The sequence below is a fragment of the Athene noctua genome, chromosome 15 (assembly GCF_965140245.1).
Source record: "Athene noctua chromosome 15, bAthNoc1.hap1.1, whole genome shotgun sequence".
Classification (NCBI taxonomy): Eukaryota; Metazoa; Chordata; class Aves; order Strigiformes; family Strigidae; genus Athene; species Athene noctua.
The window spans coordinates 10,810,411-10,825,005 of NC_134051.1; the positions used below are offsets into that span (position 1 = coordinate 10,810,411).

The following is a 14,595-nucleotide window of genomic DNA, read 5'->3' on the forward strand; positions in this document are numbered from 1 at the left end:
TTCTTCCATTGCTGAACAGTTCTTTTCACCCTGGTTTGGGATACTTAAATCACCTACTACTACTTTCACCCAGAAGGGCTCATAAGCTTTCAGTTTCTCACAAGTGAAAAAAATAACTATGAACATATGTTCTGTGTCCCATCCCACTCCCATTAAACAGCCATACCCCAGGCCCTGCCATAGACCAGCACCAAGGAGATCTTCAGACACTCCACCACATCCAAATGCAGGGACCCTCTTCCCAGTTAAGGTTACACACAGACCAAAGCCCCTCATGGTAGAAGATTGTGATTTAAGACATTAGGGAATAAAGATAACTTCTTACAGGACTGTACTTCTCTCAGTCTAGAGAGACAGTAGCTGAACTCCTAGCAGCCATGAAAAACAAGATTCAGTGTCTTGTGCAACTATAAAGGAATTAAAAGACTCATTTTACAGTGCATTTTAATTAAAAGTTCATTATAAGAATTTTCTTTTAAGAACAGCATACTACATATTAATGGAAATGTGTAACTTTATCCTACAAATGGGACTGTCACCATATTATTCTTACAATTCAAACATATGAAAAATAAAATATGATATTTAGCTTTATAAATTCCCCCTCCCCCCTCTTTAAATCCTTTTTCTTTTAAATAACAAAAGTATTAACTCTTTCCCAGTACAGTGCATTTGCTATCTGCGAGCCACGAACCAAGTAGTCACATCAATGCCAAGGAAACATTGCAACATTGTGTGCAAAATATCAAGAGAAAATAATAAAAAAATATAGTAGTCAGCCCAGTGCTTACAGAAGAGACAGTCAACAAGAATTGAAAAAACCAGCACATTTTCATATTACATAGGACCATTATAACATAGAAAACAGTGCAGAAGACTTATGCTGGAAAAATATATAGCTATTCTCAGCAAGCAGAAACTGAACTTTGGCACTTGCTCATAAAAAGGCCTTTCAAAGCAAAACAAAATGGAAATTCACTTAATCACAGCTTGTATATTTAAAAAAAAAAAGACATTGACTAAAGCAAGAGAAACAATAGAGAAAAGTTTACAAGCCAGGTCACTACGAATTCAGTACATTCAGCCTACAGAAAATACAAATACAGTCTTTCATCCATCCACCTACGCTGGGATCCTGGCTAGCAAAAGACAGGCTTTAGGACAGAACCTTACCTGGAACATCTCTATTTCAGTGGAGCTATGCTTATTACACAATCCCCTTTCTTCAAATTGAACTACAATAGCATGGCTCAAATACATTGCCTCCTTACAATAAAATAAGGCTTTCTAATTGCAAATTAAAAAGCAAGACCCTTGCACTCAGACAGTGGCTGTTCTGTTCTACCCATTGTTGCACCATAACCACTGTAGTGTAAGGATTAACAGATTTCTTTTAAAAGGGTTAAAAAAGAATGGCTTCAATTCAAAGGGGAGATGATAGACTGGAAGGAAAGATTCACATTTAGCCTGTTAATCTTAGTGCTTTGTCAGCACTGCACATGATCAAAAGGAGACCTATAGTTAACATGTGCACAGCTGTTCCCCCTCCCTGCCAGAAGTGCTGATGTACTGAACTCGGGCCTAACCAACAGGCTGCTGTAGGCCAAAGCATATTTTTGGATCAGGCCATAAGAAAGCAAGGGCTGCTCTAGCCAAGAAGTGCTTCTTTTCATTGTCAGGCTCAATGCCCCAAACTAGCAGCTATCTTTGCACCAAGGCAGTTTACTAATTTTTTTTTTATTCTTTTAAGGAGTTAAGATTGGGGAAGGGCAGAGAGAAAAGTAAGTGCTTTAGATTGCACAGAATATTGTCCTACTAAAGGGGGCACTTGAATGGGAAGTGATTGCAGCTATAAATCTAGCAGACGCTCTTCACATGTCTCCACAGGCCATTTAGTAGCACCTCCAAACACATCAACGTTGTTATCAACCCAGGGTATGATGTTGCCAGGCATGTTGGTAGAGCAGTTAGCAATATTCATGATGTCTTCAGCTTTTAAGACCCTGTCCCATATATTGAACTGGCTCATCTCCCCAACGAAGGCTTGAGTTGCATCAAATCTTCCTCCTACTGTGTCCTTTAGGCACACAAGAGTTAGGATTAGATGGGAAGGTTATTGCAGCATTTTTTTCTTCAAACTTGAAGACCCTCCCCCCCAGCCACACTGATAGAAGGAGGTACAGAGCTAGGTCAGAGACAAACAACTTCACGTTTCTAGAAGGGCTACCTTGAGCAAGATGTTCTGTGTAACAGTTAAAAGCCCCAATCTGAAATGTGTCAAAACAATTCAAAGCAAACAGCAGTGACTGTGTACCATCACAAAGGCCATACATAACTAACCCTGCCCCAAGCACTAGAGCAGGAAGGCAGCTTTACATACTGAGGCTACTTTAGGAGCCGTTTTGCAAGCCTGGCACAGGACATCTTCAGCAAGAACCACAGAGATGTGTAAGATTACTCCAAAAGCTTTATGGCTATAGATTATACTGTACTGCAGTCTTTGACCAATAACCTGCAGGGCCTGTAAGATGTGATCTTCAGATCCAAATACACAGGCTTCTTCTGGTTGTACCAAATGACTAACTCAAACCACTATAGCATAAGCCTAGAAGTATTTGCTTTCTCCGTCCATTACTCAAGGACAGCAATCACACATTTTGTGCGGGCACACTAACATGACACTGATAGCACAGGATAGAACCAGGCACAGTACAGGCAAATGGCGTGAAAGAGTTACAGAAAACCTTCCAGTCACTTAACAGTGAGCTGGAGCATCTGCTATGCAGAGCGTATTAGGATTCTAAATTCACCATTCTGTCATTTATGTGACAGATAAAGTATCTGCTCAAATCAGTGTCGGGACAAAACTAATTTTTAATTGCCCCATTGTGAACCTGGGAATCCTGGAGAAAGGCTATTTCCTCATTACAAATTTTTTTTTTTTTTTAGTATAACCATACAAAGAGCAGGTAGAGAAAAAAATGTGACGATAAGCCACACAATTCATAGGCAATAGCTTAATGAGATGTCAACTAGAAGAGCAAGATTCAAAATCCTTTGGGGTTTTTGTGTTTGGGTTTTTTGGTTTTTTTTTTTCAATATTCAGAAAGGACTTATCCTTAATCTCATGAATGCCTTCTGTTGGAAGTACCAGTATTCAAACTTTATTATTATAGCATTTGCAGTAGGAGAGTTATTTACCTACATCTTTAATGAGAAACCAAATGTCTGATTCAGAGTTTGTCCCTTTGACTTCAGACTCATCTTTAAAGCAGACATCCAACTCCGAATGAATGACAGACTCCACTATTCTAAAAATATGTTGCATACCTGAAAAGCTGCAGAATTGAGTCTGGAGGTAGTTCTCCATAGCGGGCCAAATTATAAGAGACCCTGATATACCCACAAGCATTCCAGTGCCCACAGTTGTTGGTTCCCTCACCCCCAGACACCACACTCCTTGGTCTGTTCTGGGGCTCAAGGACTAACATCTTGCACCTCTTGGGATAAAGAGGAAAGGAACAGAGAAACCCAGTACACTGTTAAGGGAGACAGTGAACTTGGCTTCAGGTAAAAAAAACTAATTAGAATGAATCAAAGCAATTATAGTCAGTTTGCTTTCAGCAAGCTCCTTTTTGACAGCTCATACAACAGCACTGGCCAATTCTGTCCTTTTCTGTAACTCCAGTGGCCACATGGCTAGTTACCAGCAATCTAGCTCAAAGGCTTTAATTTAAGGCATTATTCACATCACTGACAAAGCACACTGTAGCATTAAGAGTGGGAATAGGAATAGCTGCAACATGAATATTCTGAATATTTAATAAATGAAACAAAATATACAAATGTGTGATTGCATTAAGTATTTGTTGCTTTGTTTTAGTCTTTCTGATACTGTGTATGCAACAGGACCAAGCATTTAACAAAGAAATTTTCTTACAGCTGTTATTTGTTTGGGGCATTTAGATTTTTTTTTTTTTTAAAAAACCCTGGAACACACTGTCATTCACTCACCTGTTCCTGACCCAGGATCAAGACACCTCCAGGTTTAATTGGGTGCCAAGGAGCAAGATTCTCCCCAGTGCCAAGCTTCTCTCCATCCTGAAAAGCCTCCCACATTCCATCTCTGGTTGTCCATGTTATACAGATGTGATGCCATTTTCCGTCACTGATGAAGAGAGGGAGCTGGGCAACCTACAAAAAAAAAAAAAAGAATAACGCACATTGCAAACCCAAGTCTACCAGTTCAAGTACAACAGTTTAAAAGGGACAGTATTTACACCGTCCCCAGAAGCAAAAATTTCAGCAGCAGAAATTAGTCTACATTTTTCTACTTTGTCCCAGCTCTCCTGTATTCAGGAATACAGTCATGCTTTTTATCCTCTATGTGAGCCTTTGCTTCATCTAGAATCAAGTGACACAAGTACCAGAGTCTAAGCTGCTATCAGTGCACTGATCCTGCATACTGATCTGTGGCATTTGTTGTTTAAGTCTCAGCATTTAGTCCTAACTTTCCATCCAGGGCTCATGTTAAGTTTCTCTTAAAATCTGGGCACCATTTGCAGTAACAACTCTGACAAATGGATCTGATGCTTCTAGTAAAACTTGTGGAAAACTTTTACATAGGGCTCCAAAAAAGGAAGAATTATGCTCCTTTAGGAATTTGATCTGTAAACTTACTCAAGTCAACATAAAGACACAAATGCAGTGGGCTATGGAGCAGCTGTGATGTGGGAGAAAGAAAAGCCTTATAGAATATTAATAGTACTGACATAATATTGAAGAGAAAAAGTTATTGCTAAAGATAAGCAGACTCAAGTTTCCTTCTCTTTCACAAAACATTAAAAATAATCAGCTTCCCACTTTTATTGATTTGGGAGCATGATAGGACTGTTAAAAGTCCTTAACTAGCCACATGATTGAACCACCCAAGTTGTGTTGTAGATCTGTAAACACCAAATTCCTCAGAGAGCAGTGAGTTACTAGGAAACCTAGCTGAAGGTGAGGAGAAAGGAAGCATTTATAATCTATTTTAATGCCAGGTTTCAATGGGTTTTGTTTTCCTCAAGGTTCATTCTGAAGCTTGTCAGAAACCATCAGTGGGTATGAAGTACTGACACAATTGTTACTGTTTGTATCTGAAGTCTGAAAAAATGGTATTTAAACTGATGTTCAGTCACTATGCACAACAAAACCAGCCTCAATTACATGCCTTTTGCTCTCCGTTTTCTGCAAAATTAATTTTAACCCATCTGAACTTCTAGGATTAGAAAGATAGAAACACTGCAACTGGCTTAGATCTCACAGGTTTTGCAATAGCATGGCTTCAAATACTGCTTCTGTTTCATAAAACAGCAAGAAGCCAAGATCTCCTTGTAAATTCCAAGGACATGCATAAGTGTGTGCACATCTAGGTGTCATGCTGCTTTGTTTCAACACAAAAATACATGTACCATTTGACTTTGTTTTGAGTACTTTTATGAACTTGCAACAAACAGATGGACAACAGACCAGTAGACACCAACATCTCAAAGGGCCAGAGCTGGCTTCTCTCAGAGAGAATGGAAGACTTACTACAGAGGTAACAAGAGTTCAGGCCTTATCTTGATTACGTAGACAATAAAAACAAGTTAGTGGATTCTCACCTTATCATTAATTAGCAGTTCTATTGGATTATTCCCCCATTCTATGAGGACAATTTCATTAGCCTGCCCAGGAACAGCATATGAGAACGGAGTACCAATTCCAGGAGAAGCACTTGATCTCAACCACAAGCATACAGTAAAAGCATACAGCTCTGGCAGAGTCTTCTTGATCTTCCCATATAAGTAGTTTGTGCGAAGAGGAAGAGAGACTTTGAATTCGTCAGGTGACTTAAATGCACTGTTACCTAGAATTACATTGAGGAAGAAAAACCCTTAACATTAAACAAAACAACCGATTTGCAATTCAGGTTAAGAAACAATATAATTGATACTGAGAATCTCTGGAATTTTAATCACTTTAGAGAAGTACACACCAAAAAATATTGAAGTGGTATTGCTGAATGTTGATTTTGCAGCACAGAAAAATACAACTAGATCGTATACACATCGTGCTAATTACTTAGTTTATTTTTTCTGCTCATTTAGAGCAAAAGACTAGATACCAGACAACTAATGAGAGGCTGATAAGTATTTTCTTTCTTCATTGCTTAGTTCATGGCTGGAGGCCTGAGTATTTCAAACAATTCAAACTGTTTTAAAAGATATTTACTGTTGCTAAACATGGATTCTCTGGCATGTTCATTATTAAAGCACAGTGCTTTAAAACCAGTATTTTTTTCCTACTACTGCTACGCACAGAGCTATCTCCAGCATCTCCATTTTACAGATACCAGGCTGAGAAACAGGTTGATGCTCATTTTGTGTGGCCACTCTGAAATAAGAAAATTATGACATATTCCAGAAAGCAGAGTTAAATTCAGTAGAACTGGTTTCTGTCCCACAGACAAATCAGGAGGAGATCTGAACAAAAACATGAAGCTGAAGCTCAAAGTGACCTGAAGAAAAATGCAATATAGAGTTATGAACTATGAAAACATTAGACATTTGGTTTGATATAAAAGCAGAAATTATTTAGCTTTTTCTAAAACATGTGATAAAACCAGTGAGATACTCCAGAGATGTTTATGAAATTGAGAACTATTAAGACCAAAAGTTTCTAAAGTTGCAATACTCTGTATTACATAGTTTGTGTATACTTCTGATATCTGCTTACAAGTAATTTTCTAGAACTAAATATTAAGAAGAGAGATCCCACACTGTGCCACAAAATGAAACCCCACAGTTCTGTAGTAGTGTCACCCTCAACCTTTTAGCAACCTGTTCTGAGTCCCACTCATTTCCGTTACTCACATTCCTCAAACAAATTCAATCCCCCTGCCAAAATTCACACTCCAATCCAAATGAAGAGCTGCTGTCACAAAAGGTTGCCACAATTCTCATATGTAATTTTTAAACCATTGGCATTCCCTCAGTTCCCATTCTCAGAAGCAAAGTGTTTTGACTGCATTTTTCACAAAACGAGGGGGTGGAAGAAGAAAATGCTTGTGTGATGCTTTGCATCTATCTTGAGGAACTTACAGACCAAAACCTGAAATATTCTAAATTCTAAGCAAAAAAACCCCAGGGTCTTAAGGCTAATGTTGAGCAACCTCTACCAGTCTAGCACAACCAATCTCACATACAAAAAAAAGAAACATACTCCATTAAGAGCATTATTCACCCTGTGAAGGTGCTTAAGGAAGCAGTAACATGCTGGAAAAGAACAACAAAAAAAAATCTTTTTTATATTTTTCAGTTTGTTGTTATGACTTGAAATCATCCACAACAAATGATAACAAGAACCTCTTGCCCTGGGCAATGGGCACATACACAGATAAAATAATCCTTTTCCTAAAGAATCTGAACTCTTTTTAGACAAAAGGGACAAGAAATACCATTATTCTCTTTTAGAGACAGAGAAAATAGATGTAGACATAGCAAGTGACCTGTTCACATCTCCAAAGCAGGTATCACATTAAGATCCAGGCACTATTAGTTGCAGAGTCATTCCTCTACCCAGTCCTGCTTTTTAATGCATCATCTACTGCTGTCAATAGAGACAACGAGTGAAGGAATTAGCAGAAGACTTTGGCAATCACAACAGTTGTACAAACTTCAAACCCTTCTGCCCCATTGGTAACTAAGGACAGCTGTAACAACTACAGAGAAAAAAAAAATCCAAAGTTCATAGTGTCACATTATAAAGTTTTTTTTCCTCCATTCATTTAGTCTCAGGAAAACAAGGAGCTTATGACACTCTAGGTAGCTGTCAGGAAGATGCTAAACAATATGGCATTTAAAATAAAAGCACAATAGAAATACTATTTTCAAAAGAGGTCAGATCACTTCAAGTATTGTCTGTATTTAATCTACAAAATCACCAAGTCCTCAGATCATTATTACCCTCACTTTGATGTGACAAGAGTAACCAAAGGCATAGAACAGTTAAGCTGCACTGTAATAGAGAACAAATTACACAACTAAAAGAGCATCTGTGTCTTGGTTCCTGGCCCAAATTCTTCACTTTCCTGGAGACTTAAGACAGTCCTCTCTCCCCACACACACAAAAAAGGTGGGAACGGGCTATTTTTAACCTAAGTAAATTACACATTCTTCTCCCACCATTCCCCTTTTCTTTCTGATGGCTTGCTGATATGAGTCACATCTTTCAGAGACAAGGACTAGCAATATTTGCCACAGAAGACATTAACAGGCCACTAATGCTCCAGAACTTTAGTTGCAGTTTAGGCTTTATCTTGGCTCTCATGAAATACTAAAGGACAGAGCCAGCAGAAGATCTCTTCTTTCTTCTTCCCTTTACTCTTCCTTCACACTTTGTAAATGAAAAAAATAAAATATTACACAAATGGATCCATTAGCCTGTATTTTAAAATTCATGAGATGCGTATGTTTGCACCATTTTGAAAGCATGTCCATTAAACTGCTTTTAAGCAGAGAGCCTATTCACCTTGGAAAATCATTTAAAGACTGGGCAGTGATATTCACTGCTACTCTAGCCCTACACAGTTCACTCTGTAGGTGTACATAGTCAATAAATAGTTCTGTTCTTTAGCTCACTTCCATGGGCATTTGAAATTCAAATAAACAGACTCTACTCAAGCAGAGAGATCTCTAATAATTAATCTAAGTATCTGAATAAATGACTAGGATAAAGAGAGTGTCCCCCAGTGGCACCATGTCTAATACACTGTAAACTCTGAAGGCTATACACTTGGGACAGGACACAATTCAAGTATCTGCACTTACCCAAAGTTATAACCAGAACCAAAGGAAAGACCACCAGCAATACTTCCAAAGCAGCAGGAAATGGTTTTGGTATAAAATACCATTCATTACACCAGAGGCAGCTGTGCTCATTAAATTTAGCCCATATGATTTTCAGTCCAAAGAAAGGCAGCTCTTCTCAGATGCATACCTGACATTATCTAGGCATTTACCTGACACCAATGTCATACTTGTTCCTAATTCTGTTTGCCTCCTTATAGATCTTTCCATCCCACAAACTCCAAGAGCTTCATCCTAACCACCCACATATGCCAAATTAAGAGACAGCAAGACAGAGCCATGCAGAAGCCTGTCAAGCAGGAAGGCTGTGACAAAAGGAAAAAGGGAATCCAAGTATTGGCACTGTCACCTATTATTTAGCCCAGTACCTTAACTGTCTTTCCCTCTGGACACACATTTAGACTACTGCACTAGAAGGAAGACAAACAAAATTAATCAGCGTAGGGTAGCATTTAGATTCTGTGCAGATTACCTTTTTCTAATTCAGACACTCTTTCTAGCAATGCATTCAAGGCAGTCTCTGTCTTCTGCCGATGGGCCGACGTCTCGTTATGAAGCAAAGACTTTTCATCCTCAAGCTCAGCCACTTTGCTCAGGAGTTGGCGTTCCAGGTCTCCAAGCCTCCGTTGAAGCATCTCTCGAAGGTCACTAGGCAGTGCTGCATACGAGACGTTGGCTCGGAGTTGGTGCTTTAGGGAAAATGAAAAGAAAAAACCTGTCATTTCTACAACACAATCCGTGAAATGTGGATTGCTCCAGATTCAAATAGTAGAATGCAAGATCACCGAGTTCTCCAGCAAGTACAAAAGAGGCATTTGTTTTTAGTGCTTGTCATGTCCAGTGCTTCTATCAACACTGTAGCTAAACATGTCCTGAAACAAAAGGGTGCTTTTGTTAGAGGCTTCAGTGTTTTGTATGAAGGAATCTTCATACATTTAAGTTGAATACAATAAATGTAGGGAGCCAGGTCTGATGCCCTTCCATTAGTATGGGTACATGTTGCACATTAGTCAATTTTTGCTTTACTTACTACAAATGACATTGCCAGTGTAAGTAAATAGAAAAACTATTATCTCTTTTTAAATAGAAAATTAAGCTAGTCCAAAAGCAAATTTACCAAACAAAAGTTTCCTCAGTTTTGATTTGTAGATAAGGAAGTAGATGTTCTTTAGCTCAACTGTAAGTATCAGCCAATGAAAGTATTTTTATTTAAACTGGAAGAAAAAAAAAGGCCCCCACTCTCTCAAATATAGTATCTTTAAGGATACTAAAACCCCAACAGTTCCACCTACTATAATATCCTAATGGAGTTTCTTTTCTACAATCCTAAGAAAATTATTCAAAAAGACGGCAACAGTAATAGAAGGATGTTACACTACTAGATCATTCCAAACTGTACTTGAAAAATAGTCCAGAGTGTTTAGACCTCACAGAATAACCTTTAAGGAGCTACTCGCCATCCTCACATCATCACTGACCAGAGGACAGCAGGAGGACGTGCATGTAGCTCTCAGGGTGTGGAAAACAAAACAACATCCAGCATGATTCCTGTGGGAATACGCTCTATAAAAATATTTCCATGAGTGCCACTCAACCATGGGCACTGTCCAAAGGCTCATGGAAATCACTTATCAGTGGGCTCGGACCAAATCCCCTTTTTACTCGCAGGCATAGAGAATCAGGTTCGGTTTATTCTACGTCAGCTCTAAATACATCATCTTAGCTTCACAAACTGCCCAACACAATCTCATCGTTACCACATTTCAGCACCATATGCCAAGGACTTACTGCCCAAGACGTCAGCTTTATACCTCAAACCCCATGAAGTCACATTCCTAGAGAGATTTAAACATATTAATACGGAGACTAAGCTGGCGACAAGCAGGAAAACCACTATCTTCCCCCACGCAGTGGGAGAATACATTCAGAGAAGCTCATCAGGGTTTTTTAGCATAAAAGCAAACAGATAAATAATCACGAGAACAAGACAAGCCAACCAAGCAACTCACTCCCAGGGCTCGGGTTGGATTTATCTCCGTAAAGACTAAGTTGTGTCCAAAGCCCCCGTTACACGTTAAGTCGTTCCAAGTTTCCAGGAGGGCGGGTAGGGAGCCTGGCCCACCCCACGCCCCGGCCCTACCTCCAGGCTCTCCAGCCGGTCCTTCAGGGTCTGCATGGTGCGGCTCAGCTGGTCGATGACCTGCGCCGGGTCCCGCGGCAGGTCGCCCATAGTGTCCTTGCCCTTGCCCAGCTCCTTTTTCCACGTCCCCGTGGCGGACCTGCCGTCGGCGCCCTCGCAGCGGCTCAGCTTGCCGGTGAGCTCCCGGATGGCCTCCCGCTGGCTCCCGATGGTCTCCTTCTGCTGCAGGACGGTCTCCCGCAGCTGCAGCACCGTGGCTTTCAGCTCCTCCTCGGGGGCCAGCGCGCCGCCCTGCATGGGCACCGGGGGCAGCGGGCAGCCCGCGCCGGCGGCGTCCAGCGGCAGCGAGGTGCAGACGAAGCGGCTCCCCGGCGGGCTCTCCTGGTCCCCCGCCGCCGCCCCCCGACCGCCCGCGGCTACGGCGAGCAGGAGCCCGGCGACCACGGGCAACATCCCGGCTGGCGGCGAGCGGGGCGACGGCTGGGGCGAGGGGGACGCCGGGGCGGGGACGGAGCCGCCGCCGCGCTGAGAGGGGCCGGTCCCGCCGCCCCGTCCCGTCCCGCCCGGGGCCGTCCCCTCGCACTTCCCGCGCCGCTCGCGCGCCGGCCCCCGGCCCGCGGCTTTTATCGGCAGGGCGGGCGCGTGGGGGCGGGGCGGCCGGCTCGCGCCGCGCGCGCTGATTGGCTGCGGCCGGCGCTGACGCCGCGCGGTGCCGGGGGCTGAAGGCGGGCGGGGGGGATCGGGACCGGGACCGGCCGCGGGCAGCGCCGGGCGGAGGCGGGTGATGCGGCCCCGAGGGCAGCCCGGCAGGTCTCCGGGACATCCTGAAGCGGCCTCGGCCCGCCGTGCGGCCGGGGGCCCGGAGGCGCCAGGGCCGGAGCTGCGCGGCCTCCCCGGGCAGCCGGTGCCTGTGGCGCGGAAAAGCCCGGCCCTGGGTCCGGCCCGGACCTCTGGGGCTGCAGCCGACACCCGCTGCCCCGCGGCCGCCCGCCCGCCGAACCCCGCTGACCTCCGCTGCCTGGTTCGCTCCGGCTTGTCGGGGTCTTCCTCGTATTGGGGCGGCGGGGGGGGGCAAAACTGGGCACCGCACCCCGATGTGACACAGGGCACCCACCGGCTCTGGACCATCCCGCTACGCTCCCGCAGCCCGGCAGGCCGCGGGCCTGGTGCTCTTTGACCAAAAGACATTGCCCTCAGGAAAACGAGACACGGTGCAAGTTACAGACCAGCGTCCAAATTTGGGGGGGGGGGGGGGACGGGGGACGGAACACGACGACAGGGACATTTTAAGAAGAAGCTTCAGAAATTTTTGTAGAGTACCACGAGACTACTGTTGGTCCCGGAGACCATTATGGTTTTAGCTATATTGTTTGTGATATCCAGTAGTATTAATGCTGAGCACAATAAATTTATAATCCATGAAGTCTTGTGTATTTTTCCAAGGGCCATACAAACATCAGCTGACAGTTCTTGCAAACTTCTTATGGATATGCAATGAAAACTGTTACCTCTACTGGAAAAATAAAGGAACAATTTCCTTATGCATCAGCAGAGGCTGCTCTTAGGACTCTAAAACCTTTCAACAGAAAGCTTATATATGGAAATTAAAGACATTTTACCATAGGGTGAGTAGCTCTTACTATGAAATACATAACTTTTTCAATAATAATTAATAAAAAGCAATAAAGAATACATAATTTAAAAGATTTTTAGCCTTTTTTCAGTCAACATGGGAATCACTTTGTTACAGAATGAGCTAGCAAGTTTCAAGGAGTGTGTACCACAGTGACAGATAAATCTGATCGTTTCATGAGGTCCAGTGTATTTGTTCAACTCCTCTAGCAGTGTCCTGGTTGAAAATCATGTTAGGCAAAGCTGACTGCAGCCACTGCTAAGGCACACAAGTGAGAGATGCAGCTCATGTTGCTTATTCAAGGGGAGAGAACACAGAACGGACAGAGTTCAATAAGCAACCAGAAGCTCCAATTTCTGTCTGAACTCCTTTTGCCTAGAAACCAGGTCTCAAGAGACTCTCTCAAGAGACTGTACTACTTCCTGGTGCAATGAAAAAGAAGTACCCGCTCGCGTACAGAGGCTTTGATTCCTGGTTAGACATTTAACTCCCACTGAAATGATTTCACTGATTAAAATTCTGGGTGCTGCAATGAGGAGGACCATGCAAGTACATTAGGAACATCTCTTCTGTCAACACACTGTCTTACCAGTACACATAAATCCAGAAATATTAAAGCCTACATGCAATAACGTACCAAAATTTTTTGCTCTACATGTAAGATTTTTCTGTCACATCTGTATCACACTGTAGCTCATTTCTCCTGAATATCATGTGAAGCAGTATGAAAAAACTCAATAACTGTAAAATGCTGGGTTTGCCTGTCTTTTAAGGCCTGTCACCCTACTGTAGGACAACAGTAGACTATTGCTTTTATACAGCTTGATTCCATTCTCTGTAATATGAATTGTGATGGTACCCTATGAAAATAACCTCACATTACTTAAAAATAAACTTCAAAACTCTGATCCTGATTTTAAAACCCACTTTACAATTCAGAGCTGTTCCCAAACAGATTTTGACGCAATACATGACAGTGATAAAGGCATTGCTTCTTTTTAAATTCAAGCAATGTATAGCTTGAAGGTTTTGCTTAATTACAGATAGATTTGTGTCATAATCTCTTATTCAGGCAAACTGAGAAGTAATACAAGCAGCAGCAAGCAATAAACATCTGACTTCCAAAGTTCTGTAAGGTATGTGGTGGTAAATTGCTCATGACAACTAAAGTATTGTCCTTTATTACTATACTGTTTCTTTTTGACAGGGGAGGTCAGTAAAACAGGAAAAAATCCCAACAAAGACACTCAGAACTGTCAGTTACTGCACAGTGGGGGCATAAATGTGGAGGAAGGGTGGACTGACTTGGAGAAAGGCAGGTATTATCCATTGTCCTTAACATCCTTAGTATTTTTCTATGGTACTTCAGTGCTTTTTTAAAAAAAACCAAAACCAACAAACCAAAACAACATAAACTACTCCACTTTACCCCACTTCCAGATACTGAGACCAAAATTTGATGCATGTAATAATTTATTGAAACACTGTTTGTGACTGTAGCCAGTGGTTTTTCATGTTGAAGGCCCTATCAGTCTTCATTTTGAGTGACTAGCATGCATCAGTACAGTAACATATATAATAAATCGTGAATCGTTAAAAAATTGAGAAACTCTTTAATTTTTACACCAATACATTACATGATAAGGCATAAGCAAGCTGAATACTTGGTAACTTGAGATGTTTAAAAAAGAAGGGTTTTTTCCTTATGACCAAGATAAACAGTTCATTAGGTACAGTGACTATATTTCACTGTAGCATAAAAGTTGATTGGGGTAGAGGGGGAAGCCCAGCGAGTACAAATAACCTACTATTGCATTTGAGAGATTTTTTAAACTTCCTAGCTCTGTGGCTGTCAGGCAGCCTAGCATCTCTGCAGCCCACAGAATGGATTTTTAATTTTTAATTTAACTTTGACAGTTTCTACTGCCTTC

The 14,595-nt window shown here is 42.0% G+C and overlaps 1 protein-coding gene across 1 annotated transcript; it reads right to left on the bottom strand.

Moving 5' to 3' along the window:
* Window positions 1-443: 443 nt before the first annotated feature.
* NPTX2 (neuronal pentraxin 2) lies at window positions 444-11,615 on the bottom strand. The gene is made up of 5 exons (XM_074919532.1): window positions 11,032-11,615; window positions 9,364-9,580; window positions 5,646-5,890; window positions 4,015-4,194; window positions 444-2,077 (listed from the first exon to the last, which is right to left on the bottom strand). The coding sequence occupies exons 1-5, from the start codon at window positions 11,482-11,484 to the stop codon at window positions 1,850-1,852; spliced, it is 1,323 nt and encodes a 440-aa protein (XP_074775633.1). The 5' UTR covers window positions 11,485-11,615; the 3' UTR covers window positions 444-1,849.
* Between the last annotated feature and the right edge of the window lie 2,980 nt (window positions 11,616-14,595).

Bases quoted from the DNA above. Each gene is read 5' to 3' on its own strand.
- NPTX2 (XM_074919532.1), bottom strand. From the start codon at position 11,484: ATGTTGCCCGTGGTCGCCGGGCTCCTGCTCGCCGTAGCCGCGGGCGGT. The intron at 9,581-11,031 runs GTAGGGCCGGGG...TTTTCCCTAAAG, and splicing joins ACCGGCTGGAGAGCCTGGAG to CACCAACTCCGAGCCAACGT. The intron at 2,078-4,014 runs GTGAGTGAATGA...GTGTGCCTAAAG, and splicing joins TGATCCTGGGTCAGGAACAG to GACACAGTAGGAGGAAGATT.